This window comes from Quercus suber, unplaced genomic scaffold, assembly GCF_002906115.3.
Source record: "Quercus suber isolate HL8 unplaced genomic scaffold, Cork oak 2.0 scaffold_550, whole genome shotgun sequence".
In the NCBI taxonomy this organism is placed as follows: Eukaryota; Viridiplantae; Streptophyta; class Magnoliopsida; order Fagales; family Fagaceae; genus Quercus; species Quercus suber.
The window spans coordinates 405,581-425,404 of record NW_027069998.1 but is presented as its reverse complement, the minus strand read 5'-3'; the positions used below and the strand labels follow the sequence as shown (position 1 = coordinate 425,404).

General features: G+C 35.1%; 1 protein-coding gene across 1 annotated transcript; it reads right to left on the bottom strand.

Annotated features, from left to right (window-relative positions):
• Positions 1-13,400: 13,400 nt before the first annotated feature.
• On the bottom strand, positions 13,401-16,207 carry LOC111983256 (pentatricopeptide repeat-containing protein At5g16420, mitochondrial). The gene is given in 1 exon segment (XM_024014926.2): positions 13,401-16,207. A coding segment is annotated over 1 exon segment (1,590 nt). The 5' UTR covers positions 15,696-16,207; the 3' UTR covers positions 13,401-14,105.
• Positions 16,208-19,824: the final 3,617 nt, after the last annotated feature.

Genomic DNA, 19,824 nt, shown 5'->3' with positions numbered 1-19,824 from the left:
TAGAGAAGTCTTCTTTCAAATGGGTTTATAGGTAAAACCCTTTTCAATGATTAAAGTGTTTGAAGAGCCTTGAGCTTGTACTTAATATTCGGAAGAGACAAATCTATATAATGCATGCTTGTGTCATGCCACAAAGTGGGGGGAAAAAGTAAGGTGTAGATTCTTGGATTAGTGCTGCATTTGGCTTTTAATTACATTCAATCATGTTGTTAGTGGGTTCTAATTAGCTTAATTGGTAAAGTCTCTGATTGCTGAATAAGAAATTTATGGTTTAATCCATGTCTACACAAAAAACTGATTGGTATCTGGATCTTATGTTAAAAAGCAAAAATCACAGAAGTGAGCGCTATAGATCGAAACTCTATAAATAAATATATATAGATATATATCATATTGTTATATTGATTAATAAGTCACATGGTTAAATTTATTTGTCCTTAGAAGAGATCATTGTTTGCATTATATATAACACTTAAAAAACTATATGACACCTATGCAATTGTACGCCACCTAAGTTTTACCCAAAAAAAAATTAATTACATTTTATCTACATATAATTATAGTCAAATTTTTATTTGTCACATATAATTTAAAATTTTTATTTATTTACTTGAGTTTTAATTGTATTTACTTTTAGTTCATGAATTTCATATGTTTATACTATAATAAAGTTTTTATTTTATTTTTTGAATGTACTTTTCCAATAATGTGCTTTTAAAGTCTAGACATACTATTTTTAAGCAGGAAAATATACAAAATTTCATGTGGTTTCCCATAAAATACAAAAATCACTTAAGGTCTCAAGTGTAATACTAAACTACATGTGGTATTATTTTATTTGTAAAGCGTTAATTGTATAATACTTAACTCTTGAGTTTCTAAGTATAACACAAAACATTATGGTACTTCTTTGAGTGAAACTTCAACTCTAAATATGAAAATGTGTCATCACCGGAGTAAATTACAGTTTATTTTCATGGATGTATAACAACTCTCACATAAAACAGTACCACAAGAAGTTAAGTTTTACACTCAAAACTTCTTAGGGTTCCATGTCTAATGGTTTACTTATAAAATAATACCACATAAAATTAAGTTTTAACCTCAAAACTTTAAGCGGTTTTGTGTTTTATGAAGAAAGTATGTGGGATTTGTGTATTTTCACCTTTTAACTATTTGGACACATTTTTATTCAAGAATTAAAGCTAGATTAGTTTTAGGGAAAAAATTTAGGTAGTTAAACTGCAACCTTTAAAACAACAAATTAATACATCAAAACAGCAAACAAGTAAAATGTAATTATTCTAAGAAAAAAAAAATTTATCAGTGAAAATATTTTCATTAAAACTATTACTAATTTTACTCTAAAAATTTAAAATTTGTCACAATGAATGTGATTGATACCACATCATTAACATATATAATATAATAATTTCTGAATTATTTTTTTATGTCAAAATTTACACATCAATTTATAAGGTTAGTATAAAAAAAAATTATAACATCACTCTTTTATCAAGAGCAAAACTATTCACCAAAACTTTACATGGGATAAATGGTATTACTGAATTTGATCTGTGGCAAATATTATCTTTTTTAAAGAAGCTCTTACATAAATCCAGATTCAGTCTACAAATTGGTCTATTTGGAAAGCTAGGAATACTAGGGCCATTGATTTTACCCTCTCCAACCATCTAAAATATTAAAACTATTAACTTCTTAAAGTTCAGATCAAGCTTTTTTTGTTGAAGAGAAAAAACGTATATTAGATATATAAGATAATTATTACTTTCCTGAACCTAATTCTTCTACTATTCTCCCTTTCATAAGAATGATTTCTTGAACTTTTACTTCTTTGGGTAGGTATAAGCTCAATATAGAAGGTAGCTTATGGTTTTTTTTTTTTTTTTTTGAGAAACCAAATATTAAGGGCTAAATAGCTTATGGGTTAATGCTGCTGAAATTTACAAACGCGACCATGTCCATCAGTCCATGGTACGTTCTTTGTTGTTACAATTGAAATATGTGCTTTAAGGCAAGGTTACCATTGAGTCAAAAACTCCTTAACATTTATGTCTCTCACCAAGAATCTCAATATTAGGTTCCCATCTTTATAATATTCTCATAAAAAAATTGAGAATGCTTATTGTAGGGTCAGGATTTGTGGCCCAATCCCAAAAACAATAAAATTTGTAGAGCATGGGTGATAAAGCAAAATTAACTATGGATCTAACAACAATTGATTATGGCATGCAAGTATAAACTAACATAAAAGTACATGCAAAGACTAAGCGAGTTGAAATCCGAAGAGAATTCTCATTAATTCAATACCAGTTATAGTTCTTTTGGTCCCCCTTCCTTCTAGGAATCCTTCTTCTTTATATAACACCCTCCTCCCCCATCTCTATCGTCTACTTGTTCTTCATCTAGGTTCCTACTTGAGTGCATGTCATGTCAGACATCTTCTCCAGCTTTTTGTTAGTGGCGGTAGATGAGGTTACCCTGTTCAGGGGTCTTCTCCACATAAATGCGGCCAAAAAAGTTGTTGTAGTGCATTTAATACGGTGGTAGCAGCTTTTCCTTTAGATATTTTCTCATTTTTATCGTCTCCAGATATACTCATAACTTATCTTGATCTGTAGGAATGCTCGGAAGATCATTCTGACCTTCTACACATTCAATTGATCAATACTATTCGCGTCCGAGGAATAAAATCTCTTCGAACATATGGCGATCTCTTCGGATTGTACACATCTTTCTTTCCCGGGTATCCTTCCTCCAGATGGACCTTGCCGTTACCACCTCCTTCTCTTCGAACGCACAGTAGTTTTCAAATGGGACCCTAAGCCCAGTACGTTAGATTGAGCCTTTCCCCCCACACTTATGCTAGGTTTCATTTGAATAATATTCTCATAAAGAAATTGTGAGATCCTTAATTAGCTTGTTGATGGCATTTCTTTGAGCTGCATCACACTAGCCTCCTTTCTATAAGACCGTCCATTATCAAATGCTCAAAGGACTCGTTAAAGTACTTATTTAAACACATATAGACCGACAAATTCTTATTCATAAACATTCATTCTACACTATCTCTCATTAATTAGCTCTCAAAGTCATTAGTCATCACAAGTATATTTAATGAAGTCAAAATTTCATACAGAGCAAAGAGAGAAAAATGAGATATTTGCATTTTTGTTGGAGTGTACTATCACAAATTCACAATAATATTCTCTCCATTTCTAACTCATTCTCCTTTAATTACCGTTGAATATTTTTATATGATGTTGCTGAGCTTGGTTGTCAAAATCAGGATCTTATGTAAGATCGTGAGAGGTAAGTAGGATCGTGAACCATATGATCGAATCGTGAATAGTAAAATCCTACATTATTTGAGGGGGGAAAAAAAAACAAATTGGTATGTTAAATAATCACACAAATTATACATTCATAAAAAATAAAAAATTTGCATCCATTTGATGTAATTACCATGCATCATGACACCAATTTGTAAGCATCATTTAAGATGTCAAAAATCTTAAAACTTAACACTCTATTGGGATGTTATTTTTTATTTGTTTTCAACTAACACTCTACCTTGCTACATTAGAATAGCAAAACTTGATCTATTAGAATATTATTTTTTATTTGGGTCCAACTAAACCTTCTGTTAAATTAAAGAAGATTATAAGAAACCAAAATCATTTGGAATCGTTAGAGTTGTACGATCCTGAATGATCGCTAAGATCCTTGAAAGATTTAGATCATTTTGGGTAGGTGAGATAGTAAAATCGTAGGATCGTAGGATCCAGATCGGGATTTTGACAACCATGTTGCTGAGTATATTTATAAACTCTGATTTACTATTGAATACATTTATCTGACCTTTTTGGATATATTTGGCAAACTTTGATCTACTGCTCAATGCTTTATAGTCTAATTACTTTCATTAATTCTTTCTCACACTATACCACTAACTTTCTTTTCTACATTATTTATCATTTTTTTTCCTTACTCATTACAATATTAAGCATAACAGAAACCTCGTTGGGTCAATCTACCTAGAAGAGTTCTGGACTGGAAAACCTCAAAAAATCAGTATATAACTGCCAACATATCCAAGCCCAACATATGTAAATGTCCCAACTTTCAACCACAAAAGGTTTATACCAGCAATATTTTTGAAAAGGATTTGATCCTAAAGCTTCAACACACTCTCGGGGGTTAGAGTTTTTGACAAACTGTGGTGTCCATGATTTTCCAAAGACATGTCTGTCTTCCTCCAGCTTTAGCTTTATTGTTAGTTATAGATTCTGTAGAATTTCAAACTCCTAGCTTTGTAGACCTTTGAGTTTGAGCATCCATTTGACCCAAAAAAAAGAAAAGAAAGGGAAGTTCTAAGCCCACAAATGACAGAATTTATGATTTGACATCATTTGTTCATGCCTTTATAGTGTTGCTCTTTAGTACACTAATTCAAGCTCCCATCATGTGCAGTAGTGTGACTTTTCAAATATAAAAGTACAAGACCATTAGCATCTGATTTTCTAAAATTTTCTGACTATTTTACACTAACAACCCACTTTTTCTATTTTACACAACCACTTCTCAAAAACACCATTATCAATTTATCTATTATAAACCTTATCTTATTTAAATAATCAGTTTTATTCTTTTTTTTTATTAGTATTTTCATTTAATATCTCTCTTCCTCTCCTCTCACATCTAAAAAGTAATAAAAACATGGTAAACACAAACACACATATCTCAAATCTAATCCTTCTCACCCCTCTCTCATCCAACCCACAATCTCTTTCTTCTCTCTTAGTTGCCGCCCCTATTTCTTCTTCTTCTTCTTTGATCAGATCACCTCTCCCTCATGGTCAAACCGCATCTCCCTTTGTTCAAACCCCAAGCCGCCACAAGCATCTATCTCTACAAGCAGTGTCAAGCACAAAAACTCGTTCTAGTCGACCCACAAACACCAACCTCCTTCACAAGCACCGAGACATGTTCTAGTCGACCTCCAAGCACTAACCCATAACCACAAGTTAGCAATAATACTCTTTGTCTCTATTGGTGTGTTTGTGTGGGGATGTGTTTGATTTACATTGACTTTGAGGTTAGATTATTATGTATTGTAATGTTGTGGCGGCGATGGTGGTTGGGTGTGCTAGGTTGTGGCGATGGGTTAACAGATTGATCGGTTGGAGAGAGAGAGAGAGAGAGAGATGGAGAAGAAGAGATGCAGTAGAAGAGTGACGAGAGATAGCACGGAGGTCTGATGGTGAGAGAAAAAAAACTAATAAAATATTAAAATGCAAAGCTACCGTAGCCATATAAATATACACAATTACTATAGCATTTTTGCATATGAACAATATTATAGACCCACTGATATGGGTATTTTTTTAGCAAAAATGTGTAAAACTCACCACTTTTTGTATTTTACATTGATAGGTGTGATTCCTCTTAGTGAAAATTAGGAAAAAATATAAATAGTTGAGGAAGTAATATAAAATAGTTGAGTACAAACCTTAATGCTCCGTTTGGTTGGGAAAATGGAAAATGTAAAGGGGATAAAAAAGTGAGAAGATATAAATGATTTTACTTTCCACCATGCATGTTTGGTAGGAAGATAGTAAAATGAAAGAATAGAAAATAATAAAAATTTCATTTGTTTGGTTGAGAAGGAAAATGTGGGTTGTGTGAATTTATTAAAAGGGGTTGGAATAGGACAAAAATGATAATTGGTGGGTAGGGAAAAAAAAATGTGGTATTAAATGACAATCAAGTCAATTTGATTTTACTACCCATTTTCACGGTTTCACCTCCAAGTTTTCTCCATAATTTGAAGAGAAAACAATTTGGTGGGCTCAGATAGAAAACACCTAAACCCTATCATTTTCTCTCCCTTTTTTTTTTTTTTTTTAATGTTAAACAAATAATGGAAAATTGAGTTTTCCACCCAAAGTTTTTCATCCCTATTTTTCACCTCAACCAAATGGAGTGAAAGTCCTATATGAAAAAAAAGAAAAAGAAAAACTTTAAAAATTTGAAAAAATAATATAAAACAGTTAAGCTCAAACATTTAAAATATAAGAGTCCTTTGAGATGTTATTTAGGGGTGTACACGGGTCAGGTTGAAAGGTTTTTTCAATTCAACCCACCATGGTCGGGTTGAAAAAAAATCCAACCCAACCCAATCCGTCATAGGGGTGGACCCATGGGTTGGATTTTTTTTTTTTAATTGAGCATAAAGCAAATTTATAACTTAATAAACCTAGGCATCGCACCAAACCAACACAAATTATCTTATTAGTGCTTCAAAGTATCATACAATTCTATCCCAACTCAATTGATAAATAAAAGAACAAATAATAAAATTATATAATATTTTTTAAATATATATTAAATATAGGTAGGTCAGGTAAGGTTAGGCAAATTTTTGAATTTGTTGACTTGCACCCGACCCTACCCTTCATAAATTTTTTTTTTGACAATCCAATCCAACCCACCAACTCCTATAAACTGACTCAACCTGGTGGGTTGGGTTGGGTTGAGTTGATTTTAGCGAATTGGCAGGTTGGTTGCACACCTTTATTGTTATTTCTCAAACAGTGAAAGGAATTGATAATTTACAAATTCTCCTACCATACTTTACATGTTTTTAACTAGTTTCTGCAAGAGTAATGAGAGAATTAAAACCACTGGGGGTGGTGGTCTAGTTGTTATTGGGCTTACTCCCTAGTAGTTTGAATTCCGAAATGGAAAGCATTTGGAAAAAATCCCACACCCTCGGCTCAAAGCCCATTAACACCCTTGTGAGGTTGGGATAACAACTATGGCTCATTAGTTCCTCTACTTGTAGTCTCGGACTCAATGGGTAAGATGCTACTATAGCAATGTCTAAGTAGAAAAGACATTCTGTGCATCCCTTCCAACCCTTTTTACTCATAATAAAAAAAAAAAAGAAAAAAAAAAGAGTAAAATAAATGCCAGGTGTAGGTCCTAAGGCCTGTGGAGGAAAAGTGGAACAGTGGAATTACTGAAAATTTTCGTACATCCTTTTGTCTCTCTTATCCCCATTTTCTTTTTCAAATATTTTTAGAATTGTAGAGTTTGGTGAAACTCACTGCCAAGTCAATATCATTATTATGATGCCATCACGTAAAAAAATGGATTATTAGTGAAATTAGCACAATTGCGAGTGAAAATCCCAAGTAAATATCATACAAAAATTTAGGTAGGATAAAGATTCTTTTATTTAGACGAGTTGGTATCTCCTCAAACACAAAATATTTGGAGAGTCTTAGAGGGTAGAGGTTCAAGTTGTGGTGAAAATTAGCATAACTGCGAGTAAAAATTCCACCCAACATGATGTTGGGTATCTTGTATGATGTTGGCAACATCATACAAGATATTGGTAGGATCATATAGTTGGTAGTTCTTTTATTTAGGGGATTGGTAAATGTAACTAGTAATAGTCTAACCATTATTAAAAAGATATATAAAAAATAGTAAGAAATCTTGAATTGGTAATCACTTATCAAAAAAAAAACTTATCAAAAAAAAAAAAGTTGGTGCTCGTGTCATTCACTTCAAGCTTAACAAAGAGAGAATTTTATAGTTGTGGAGTGTGGGTCTCATCCAGGTTAGTGCTTTCTTAACAAAATGTATATACTTTATATTAATAATAACATGAAGAAGGGGGATCCAGCCTGAGATGCATATTGTGGCTTTGAATTGACTGATTCAACTCTTATGGCATGTTTGGATGTTTAAAAAATGAAGGGGAGTAGAGTAGAGGGAGGGAGAGTAATGCAATTACCTTGTTTGGAAGTTTTTTAAAGAATGAGGGGGAGGGATTTTGAGGAGTTTGGAGGGGTTTGGACTCCCTCTAGTCCTCCAATTTTAATTCCCCCAAATTGGAGAGATTTGGAGGGGGAGTAGAGTACATAAACTATTAACTAAGTAAATTACCTAATTTACCCTTATTATACTAACAAAATTACACAAGGAGAATGACTAATTATTCCCTTCCCCCTTACTAATTTTAAAAACATCCAAATAAGGTGGAGGTGAATCATTCTCCTCTACTCTCCTCCCCACTACTCCCCTTCCCTCTACTCCCCTCTACTCTCCTCTCTCTCTAAACTTCCAAACAAGCCATTAGTCAATGCGAGTCCTGAATGCCCCCCTTTTAAATTCCACAAGTGAAGCGACTTACTCAATTGGCAACAAAATATATGGCCATAAGTAATTCCAAGAAAAATCAAAGTCCAATTCATTTTCCTTTTTTTTTTTTTTTTTTTTTCATAGCTGCCAATACAGCTAAGAATTCGCAAAGCAAACAGTGACAGCTGATGCCTAGAGAAGCAACCAGAATATTAAAAGCGACAACCATTTGAGAACCATTAGAAAAATTCTATCAACTTGCAGTTTGGGCAATGATGGGTTTTAAACTCAACGCTCGGAGAAAATTTTAATGTCAAAAGCTGGAAAATTTGAATTTGTCATAAGATTTTTAGAGTTGTGTCAAATTGACCAAAACCACAACATTAGGTGAAGAGTACTGTTGGCAATGATATATGGTCAACTAATTGATGCAGATTTTGGGTCGCTATAATTGGGTTCAAATTTTCTGAATTTTAATACACTCATAATTCCTAAATTCGGTTGAGAGATTCTTGTTTCAGCAAAAAAGAGGCAAAGAAATAAAGACTGAGATTCATCATTATGTGCAAATTTTCATTAAAAAAGAACTCTTGAGTTTGAGATGTTAAACAATTTCAGCCCATGTTTTGGTCCTTGAGAATATTATTAGGCATGGAAATCACATGCAATGCCGCGTCTTTTGAAGTCACCTTATTGGCAAAAGTACAAAGAACCTATATTACTATATTTTTATGCTTTCTTGCAAGTCAATTAAAGTTGTAAATTTTGTTTTGTCCACTCACGTTAGACACGAGGATCGTACCCTCTTGAGTTGACGCACTCAATAGGTCAATGTTGTTAATAAGAAACACAAGATATGAAAGTGATCTCAAGGATTTGGTCGCTACAAAAATTATTTATAGGAATTATGGTTAAATTATTAGATTTACCATTTTAGTAGCTTAAATTTTTAGGAAAATTGATAATTTATTATCATATCTAAACAAAAGATTTTGAATTTGATCTATGTCTCTACTTTACCTAAATTTGTGCATTCTATTGAAAAGTTTGTATATAATTTTTTTCTAAGTCTATACATTTTTTGGGAGATAGTCAGTACCTTTTTTGGGAAATTTTGTACATTTTAAGGAAAAGTGTGTATATTTTGCTTTAAAAACCTATATATTTTGTGGGAAAGTCTACCTTTTGGGAAAATTTTGTATATTTTGTGAATAAGTCTCTACATTTTGTAGGAAAGTTGGTACATTTTATAGGAAAGTTAACATATTTTGTGGAAAAACATGTATATTCTACAAGAAAGTCAATATATTTTGTTGGAAAGTGTATATATTCTACGGGCAATTCTATAAATTTCGTGGTAAAATCTATATATTTTGTGAATAATTCTATACATTTTGTAAGAAAGTTTGTATATTGTGTGAATAAGTCTATACATTTTGTAGAAAAGTTTATATAGTTTGAAAAAAAAAATCTATATATTTTGTAGAAAAGCATGTATATTCTACGAATAAGTTGATACATTTTGTGGGAAAATATGTATATTTTTTGGAAAAGTCTTTATATTTTGTGGGAATGTCTATACATTTAACCTAAGTATATTAACCCAATGTATTAGCTTGAATAATATATTTAATAACATTTAAAAAAATATATTTTACCGTCTGAAACACCCATAAAATTCTCAGTATGGGCTGGAATTTAATCCAATACATTACAAAAGAATACGAGTATCAATTTAATGGTAATACGGTACATACCATTAGTGCAACTGGTACTGGTATGATATTAACTTCCTATGAGCATTATTATTGATGGTGCTAAAAAGCCATATTATTATTTTTAACAGCACCAACTACAAAATTAAAACTGCCCTAGTGGAGCCAAAGCCAAAAATTTTGGCTTCTCAACTACAGTGCACAGCCAAAGATGGTTGTGCACTGTAGCTCAAAGGTTAAGAAAAAAAAGTATTTTATATTGCGTTCACACTAGTCCAAATAATTTAATCTTTTCTTTTCTTTTCTCTTTTCTTCGTTCTCCGTTCTTCTATGTCTCTCAATCTCCTCTGCTATCTCATTTTTCCTCTTCTCTCTTCTTCTCAAAAATTTTTCTTTTTCTTCTCAAATTTTTCTCTACCATATGAGGGTCTCTTCTTTTGCTTTGTGGGGGGTCATCGGCTTCGTAGATGATGCCATACGTGGGTGTGGGTGATTGAGTTAATGGATGTGGTGGGTGGGTCATGCCGTGGGGTTTGTGTAGTTTTTTGCTAATTTGGGATTGTTGGATTTGTGTTGTGGGTTTGTGTTTGTGTTATAGGGTTGGGTTGGGTTTGTTCATGCCATGGGGTTGCTGGGTTTTTTACTGATGTGGGGTTGCTAGGTTTGTGTTTGTGGTGGTGGTGGTGTTGTCGTGAACGATTGAAGACAATGAAGAACAGAGAAAAAAAAAAGTAAATAAATTATTTATTGTAGTGAATATAATATTTTATTGTGTTATTTATATTATTTTATTATGTTAAAAGCTAAAATAAAACTATTGATGTTGAATGTTTTGTAAAGTAAGAAGGTAAAATAGATAAAGTAATTTTTTGTAATGTCAAACAGCTAAATTTATGGCTCCACCAATGTGGATCTACCATTTTGAATGGGGCTCCCCCCAAGTCCATGTTTGGTTAACTCAAACATGAGCTCGGCTTGTGTCCATTCCTCTAGACCACAGTGTATTAATCATTACACAAGCACTAGATGTGTCTAAAAATAACCATGTCACTCTCGTCGTCTTGAGTCTTGTCCAATGCTCCAGTAGGCCTAATAAACTGGCTAGAAGCCTTGCTACACAGAGGTAAACAACTTATGAAGAGAATAAATCTCTCAAATTATTATTATACCAAATAACTTCTTTTATTGTCAAAGTAAAAAAAGTAAAATGATCACATTCCTTAAAGAACTATTAACTTTAATTTCTTACTTACTATATCTTGATGAAAAATTGATGCCTTAATCTAGCTAAAACATTTGCAGTAATGAGCTTCTGTTCATAAAAGTAACTTTGCCGAAATGGATGCATCCACTGAATTAATGTAAAATATAAGGGAAAAATATAAGAGATAACCATTATCGTTGGATCACCTTAAATTTAAAGTGACATGTAACCCTAGACTGTGGATTAAAATGCAATCGTTATGCTTTCTGTTAATTGTGAATTTGTGATGACAAAACCCATATATGTGCAAAGTAACCATTTTTTTATAATTAAATAATTAAAGTGAGGAAAATTTGAATCTTGGATGCTTCCATTAGAAACACAAAATCATTACTATTTAAGACTAATCAGCAAAAGTATTACACCCATGCACCAACTACGACCACAGAGCCAACTTATACATAATTAATAAACATAATATTACTGTGACACAGGGAATGCTTCGTTTTCTCATCTGTTAAAAAAATTAATAAAAATAAGGGGGAATTACAGATTACACCTGTGGTTTGCCTCAAATTTAACTTACCCACCCATGGTTTTATTTTTGACACTTTACCCCCTATGCTTCACTCAGTTACTACTCTGTAACCCACCCCCCTTTCAGATGTTACTCTAACACTTTTTTTTTTTTTATCAAAAACAAAACTCAAAACAGATCAAACACTCCTCTCTCTCTCTCTCTCTCTCTCTCTCTCTCTCTCTCTCTCTCTCACTCATCTACGCGTACAAATTTTAATAGAACAAGATAAACTCAATAGATTATGAGTCGAATACAATTAAGAGTAAAACAAAAAACATAGACCATCTGTATATACAACAACTCTGTAGCTAGATCAAGCAAAATTAAAAACAAGCCAAGAAATCTAGCCCCACAACCCCTTCATGTGAAGATAAGAAATCGTAGATGCAAAATAAGAAAACAAACCCAATTGTAAGAAACACCAATATTCAAAGAAAACAGCAAACCCATCTCTATTGTTACTCTATCACAGACTTCTTCAAAATTCAGACAATCCATTCATCTTCTTCTCTTCTCAAAGATATCTCAAATTGCAAAACTCTAAAACGCCCCCAAATTTCCACTCCTAATGCCCCTGTTTCTTCACTGCCTCTAGACACACCCCTTGTCCTCCTCTGTCAGTTCACCGCCCCTGCCCATGGTAGATTAGCTGTGGCCCGTGGGTTTGGTGGTGTGATAGTGGTCCTAGGTTAGTGATTTTATCTTGATCAAAAGTGTTGGGTGGAGCTCAGCTGTGGGTCTGGATCATGGAAGATGGAGGAGAGAAAAGCGTAGAGAGAAAAAGAGATTGAAGGATTGGAGAGAGGTGATAAAGAGTTAGATCGAACTACATTTCTTCTCTCTCAAAATTTGCTTCATGGGTTTCATTTTATTTTTGTAGTTTTGGGTTGTGGATTGATTTGATTTTGGTGGTGGTTGTAGATTAGGGCTTGCAGTGGTTGTTATTTCCGATGGAGGTTGCGGTGGTTGTGGGTTCCGATGGTGGTTGTGATGACCCCAAATGGTTCTCGGTCTATTATCTAAAGTTCTCTGCCTTGTAGCATCTAAGATCTTAGTTTGGTGAGCACGCGCGGATGGGGGTGTGTTTTGGAAGAGAGGAGTGTTTGATTTGTTTTGGGTTTTGTTTTTGATAAAAAATGTGTTAGAGTAACGTCTGAAAGGGAGGTGGGTTACGGAGTAGTAATGTAGTGAAGCATAGGTGGGTAAAGTGTAAAAAATGAAACCACGGGTAAGTAAGTTAAATTCGGGCTAAACCATAGGTGGGTAATCTGTAATTCCTCCTAAAAATAAACCACCACAGTCACAATCCACCAAAAGCCCACCTTCAAATCTCCCACCTTCAATTTAAGATGCATTCAGGAAAATGTTTAAAGTTAACATACAATTTACATAAGGTGACTTTGATATCACAAAGACAAATTATAAGCAGATAGGACAAGAAGCATTTGAGCTATGCCACCATATATTTGATGCATATAAAACATTTTTATTTTTTATTTTTTATATAGGTATTTGATGCTTACAGAACTGATTCTATTACACTGTAAAGGAGTTGGAAAACAATGGTGTAACGGCAAATTTAATGATCTTCTTAGGGAGGCTAAGATGTTGAAAGCCAAGTTATACTTTTTCAATCTGTGCGGACACTTTGAATGCATATACTACCTCAGCAATTCAGCGCCCCCAAAACAACCCCCCACCTTCCCCCCCCCCCCCCCCCAAAAAAAAAAAAATCAATAAATGAAATACCTAGAGAGAAGCCTTGGCCACCTTGCTTGTAGTGATCACTGATCCACATATCACCACAAATTGCCTTCAACATTTGAACTGATCGGGAGAAACACCTTCAGCTTAAGACTAATTCCATGAACAGAGAGTATGTTTCTCTTATCGTTGTTGGCATCTAAATACTCATATATCCTGGCCATCACCAGAACTTAAACATTCTGAAAGTACACAATAAAATCAGTTTCTTCCTTGAGCTACCCAAATGCTTTTGATCCAACAATTTGAATTAGGCTACCAGGCATACGATGCTCCTACAAAGTCATTAATAGTTAAGAGCCCTTGCTATGCACTTCTCCAATGATAAATACTGTACAAAGGCAGCTCAAACACAGTGTCCCCATGCACATCCCCATTATGCATGACTGACTATTGAATGCATTTTAGGAGTGAAACACATAGCAAGACAAACTTGTTGAGGGACATCTTGGCAACCGCCACCCTTTCCCCCTCTTTCCCCTTGACCCTCAGACTCTTTGTAGTTTCTGGGAAGAGAAAATGTAAATCTCCCCAGGGCCAGATGGTAAGATTTAGAAATCTACTGGATTTATCTTAAAAAGATACTCCTGTGAGAGACCACGAAAATGGGGTGTCTACAGCTCCTAAACCTCATGTATCTGAAGTTGACTATATAATCCATGAACTTTTATAAACCACTCTCCATATATATTCTGTTAAGACCATCAGTCCCACTATTGAGATTAACAATGATGTCGGTTAAGAAAAGACCCCAAGAATTACTATCAATTCCTCCACTTTACATGGCCATTGAAAGAACCTCTATGATTTCTTCTTCCTTTCCGGAGTCATAAAGCCCCTTGATCAATACAGAGTAAGTTGAATTGTTCGGCAAACATCCCTTTTCTAACATTTCCTCCAGGATTTTGATCCCCTCCTTTGCATTGCCAACCTTACAAAACCCCTTAATCAACATGTTATAGGTAAAAGCATTAGGAGCACAACCTTTTTCCACCATGTCATCCCACACCCTCCCTGCCTCACACAACTCCCCCCTCTCACACATCCCCGCTATGAGTGTATTATAAGTCAAAACACTCGGAATAGAACCCCTCTCAAATTCATCAAACAACTTCCTTGCTTCCCTTATCTTCCCTTCCTTACAAAGCCAATGTATAAGTGAACTTGATATTGCATTATCAGGCATAACATTCTTCTTCAAAAGCCTCTTCCACAACGCACATGCATCCTCAACCTTCCCTTCTTCACACAACACATCAACCACCTTACAACAAAGTGTTGAGCTAGGTATATATCTCTTCTCAAGCATATCATCAAGCAAGTTACGTGCTTCACCTGACTTCTTATCTTTACAATAAGCCTCAATCATGACACCATATGTAACCTCATTGGGCTCAACCCCATTCTCCTCCATATCATCCATCAACTTAATTGCATTAACCAACATCCCTAGCTTACAAAACCCATCCATCAAAACCGTATACGTAGTAGCATCAGGCACCCACCCTCTATCAAAAAGCTCACCAAAAACCCTCCTAGCACTACCCATATCGCCCCGCGCAACATACCCACCTAAAACAGTGGTGTAAGTAACCAAATTAGGCACAAACCCCATACCAGGCATTTCATCGAGCACCTGGAGTGCACCTTCCACATCATTCTTTTTACACATTGCCTTAATCAAAATGTTACAAGTAAACACATTGGGCACAACCCCAAATCTAGTTTGACTATTCTTGAACAAAACATGAACCAAGCCATATCGTTTGTTCTGAACCAAAGCGTTCAACAAAGTGTTCAACGACCTGACTGAGCGTTGAACATCGAAGGTATGAATGCGCAGGAAGGTTTTAACGGCGAGGTCAGGTTTAGAAGCGAGACCGTAACTTCGTATAACGTCGACGAAAAGGTTTTCGCCGCATTTGATGTGGGAGTGACGGAGGTCGGAGAGCAAGGACTCGACGGGATTGAATTCTCGGGCTCGACATAGGCGTTGGATAATGGCGTGGTAGGTGTCGTAATTGTGGGAAAAGTCGGGGTGGAATTTGCCGGCGTAGTGGAAGATTTGGAGGGCAAGGTCGAGATTTTGTTGGCGGGTGATCATGGAGACTAGGCGCTTTGGGTAGAGGCGCTGGGGCCAGGGTTTGAGCGGTGGGGTCACAGTGTAGGATTGGAGGAGGAGGTTTGGATCTACGGTAGAGAAACGACGGAGCCGGGTGGCGGTGGCCGCTAGCTGGGAGTGGCTGTGGCGGAGCATGACTAGTGTTGGATTTGAGGAAGCTGAGAGAGAGAGAGCTAAGGACAGAGACAGTGAGAGAATATGTTATAATTTGTTAAAAGCTTCGGCTTTACTACTTCTGTTTTGGTTGTGAGGCACGATCATTGAATTTTCTTACCATTTAGCGTTAATTTTCTAAGAATATCGTCATGTTGTAAAACAAACTGAAAAACTAGCATTTTGAGTTTTAAAAACTCAAGATCAATGTTAGAACTTGAGTTTTTAAAACATGAGATGCAAGATCTAATGTATTCCACGTAGAAACTCGAGTTCCACCATCTTCTTTTCAAATCAACTCTTTGTCTTCGTCGTCTTCTTCTTCTTTTTACCCTGTTCTTTTAGTGGATCTCAAATCATCTTATGTTCTTAGGTGGATTTTTTCTTCTTCCCCTGTTCTCTCAGTGGATCTCAAACCAACTGATATTCCTCTGTTTTGCTTCTAATGTTCTTCGGTGGATCTCAAACTAGATTCTTCCTCTATTTCTAGATTCTTGCTTCTGATGTGCTTCCAGATTCTGCATAAATCGAGTTTATAAAACTCGAGTTACAAATCGGGTTTTCAAAACTCAAGTTTTATATGGAACTTGAGTATATAAAACTCGAGATGCTAGTTTATAAAATCCTTTCAAACATTTGTCAACTAATTATATTGTTAAACCCTCACTATGCTAGGCTGCAAATATCCCCCATGATCATTACTGTCCAAGTTGGAAACTTTTGGTTAGGACTTCGGATTTTAGGACTACGGAGGGAGCTTAGGCTTCAAAAATCAAAATGAGAGGGGTATTGAAAAGATGTAGAGTCTATTTGAATTCGCTTTATTTTGTTGAAACTAAAAACTTTTTGCTAAAAGTACTGTAGATAAAAGTAAAAATTAGCTGAAATAGTACAGTAGAACTCATGAATAGTACAAAAAAGTGTAGTGAGACTCATGGATAGTAGCAAAAATAAGCTGAATAATAAAATAAATTGACAAAAAATAATCTTTGCCAAACAAACACTTATTAGTTTTCTTCATGTATATTTGATTAGGGTGGAAAGGTGGAAAGATGATAAATTTTTAGAAAAATAAGATAATGAAATATTGTATTTTTATAAATTTACTAAAAATAAGTTTATAAAGAAACATGTAGGGATAAAGGCCCAAAATTGTATGTTGAGTCTTGGGCCTTATTCGAGGACGTTGGCATGTCTGAGGAGGGACAAATAGTTATGAGGGATTCCAGTTTAGAGTCTCATAAATAAAAAAGGAGTAGAAGGCGGTCCGAGGAGGAATTCCTCATCGGCTATGACAAATGTAGCTCAGATACGTATTCCAACGAAGAAAATGACCTCCATAGAAGCTCCAGTGTTAGAAGTGTGCCTCATGAACATACGAGAAGGAAGGGGACCCAAAAATATCTAAGGAAAACCTGCTACCTCCGCATTAAATGTACTGCAACTACTTTTCTAGCCACATTTATATGGAGAAAACCCCTAAACAATGCTTCCTTGGCTACCGCAACTCAGAGAGAGCCAGAATGGGTGTCTGATGGGACGGGCACTCAAGTAATGGCTTGGACGATTGACAAATGGGAGGCCAAGATCACCAGGAAGGAGATATATAATGTAAGAGACCCCTGAAGGAAGGGGGATTGAAAAAATAGAGAAAGAAGACTGTAGTAATCAAAGTAACAATTGTAACCTGTTTTATTCATTTATAATAAAATTTGTCTCCTTAGACAGAGAGTTCATTCAGTCTTATATGCCTTGTTCTTGCCTGATCATTTCTCGAATCCATACTAGCCGTTGTCAAATTTATTAGGACCTAGTTCTCCAACCCATTCTCTACAAATTTATTGTACTGGGCTCACTAGGCCAAGATCCCATATACCTTGGGCTTGGGCTGTAAAACGTGTCCCCACAATTGGCGTCGTCTGTGGGAAGAACTTGAGTGATAGTGAGTGTAACGGGTAACGATGGTAGGTTCAGGTCCACAGTAGGTAGAATCCATATGATCCCAACGTGAAAACCCTTTTGTCAACCTCGAACATAGAAGAGATCGGGAAGGGAGTGTGCATACTATTTAGTCCGGTAAGAGTAATTCCCAGGGTAAGAGCCATCTCTCTCGTGAGGAACACACACGAGCCCTGCAACTGGAGGTTGACCGACTGAAGAGAAAGTTGCGCTACGCACAGCGAAAGCGAACCCCCCCTCAGCTCGGACGCTTCCTCTGATGGTAAAGAGGATGCCAGTTATAGGCAAAGGTCAAGGACCCCACCCAGCGAGTCCTTCTCCTACAAAGAGGATCATCATCACAAATGTAGGTACAAGAACCCGCCTCGCAAAGGCCTGGGAAATGATGCTATAAGCAAAGCATTGAACCAGATTTCCAGGTCGCCCTTCACGCGTAGGATCGAAGACGCAAGGCTGCCTCGGCGATTCAATCAGCCAATATTCACCATTTACAACGGTTAAACAGATCCTGTGGAGCATGTAAGCCATTTCAACCAGAGAATGACTGTCCATTCCAAGGACGAAGCCTTGATGTGTGATAAGTGTAATTTTTACATGATTTTTATTATTCTTTTATTTATTAAAATTGTTAGTTTCCCTTTATTTTTTTTTATTTGATTTGATTTTTTATTTATATTTATCTATTCATTTGTGCTTTGAAGGATTGAGAAGATTTCAGATTAATCCACATCTTGTGGATGTAAATCGGTTGACTTGAAAACCCAATTAAATTTAAGCCCAATTCGGATTAGGATTTCAGCCCGCACATCAATTAGTATTTTTAGCATAACTTTCGGCTCAGATGTCCAATCGAGATCATTCAAGTTGGGCTGGAAAGTTAACTTAAAGGGCTACAACTTTGTAGTTTACCAAGAGCCCGAATTCTGACGTTAAATGGGCCAAAAACGTCAGTTAAGTGAAGCCTAAAAATCTGGGATTTTCTCCAAACGAGAATTCAACTTATAATAGGATTCTTTGACCTATTTAAAGGCTCTTTAGGGCAAATTCAAGGGGGACCGCATTGAAGTATTATTTTTTTTGGGAGTCTTTCTGAAGAGGAGGATCTGAGGACGAAGGTGAAAGCTTCATGTTGATCAACCAATTCAAATGAAAGACATAAGTTTTATTTGTTTTCTTTTCAATTTTATTATGAACTAAATTTTATTTTCTAGAGCATTGATGTAGTCTAGCAATGAACACACAATTTATTTTCTGAGTTATTTTATTTTTAATATTTCCATGATTGAGTGTTTAATTCTTATTCTTAATGCTTACTATTTTTTTTACGAATTATTATTTGATTAATTGAATTACAATGAGACCGAGAGGTGATTTGTTATTTTAGTTCTAGAATTAAACACCATTAGTTGAGTGAAAGTAGAAATGCTTTACCGCAATTAGTGTGATTTTTCAGAAAATTCAAAGTACGTAATGAGTCTCTAGTTAATTAAATTCGCATAGAGATATGGAATTGTTAGCTGAAGATATTTTTGTTATTATTCGAGAGAAGATATTGAATAGTTAAGGAATTTTTAATCATCAACGGGAGATTATTAGAATTTAATAATTAGGAAGAATAAATTGTGTGGGATTTGTTAGGTGAAATCAACTGCTCTAGATCCATTCTTATCATATTTTTACACTGTTAGATTTTTACGCCTTGTTAATTCTTTTTATTCGTAGATTTATTTTTATTAAATAGTTTAATTTAATTTAGATAGTAGAACGTTCCATTTATTTTCGATTTTTTGAATAGTAATTAATTTAGTGAATTTCGGTATTCAATAACATAGTTAATCTCTGTGGGTTCGACATTCGTTTTCTTAAAAAAACACTTTACTACTTGTTACGATTCTGTGCGCTTGCAGATTATTTTACGCGAACAATGTATAAGGTATTCCCCTCTAATCTGGAACCTATGGCAATGAGATGGTTCGATGGCTTAAAAGAAGGCTCCATAGACTCCTTTAAAAAACGCACTCAAGCATTTGGCTCTCATTTTGTCACTTGTAGTAGAGTTCCTCGACCCCTAGACTCCCTACTGTCCCCGTCTATGCGGGAAGAGGAGACCTTGAAAACATACTCGGACAGATACTGGGAAATGTACAATGAG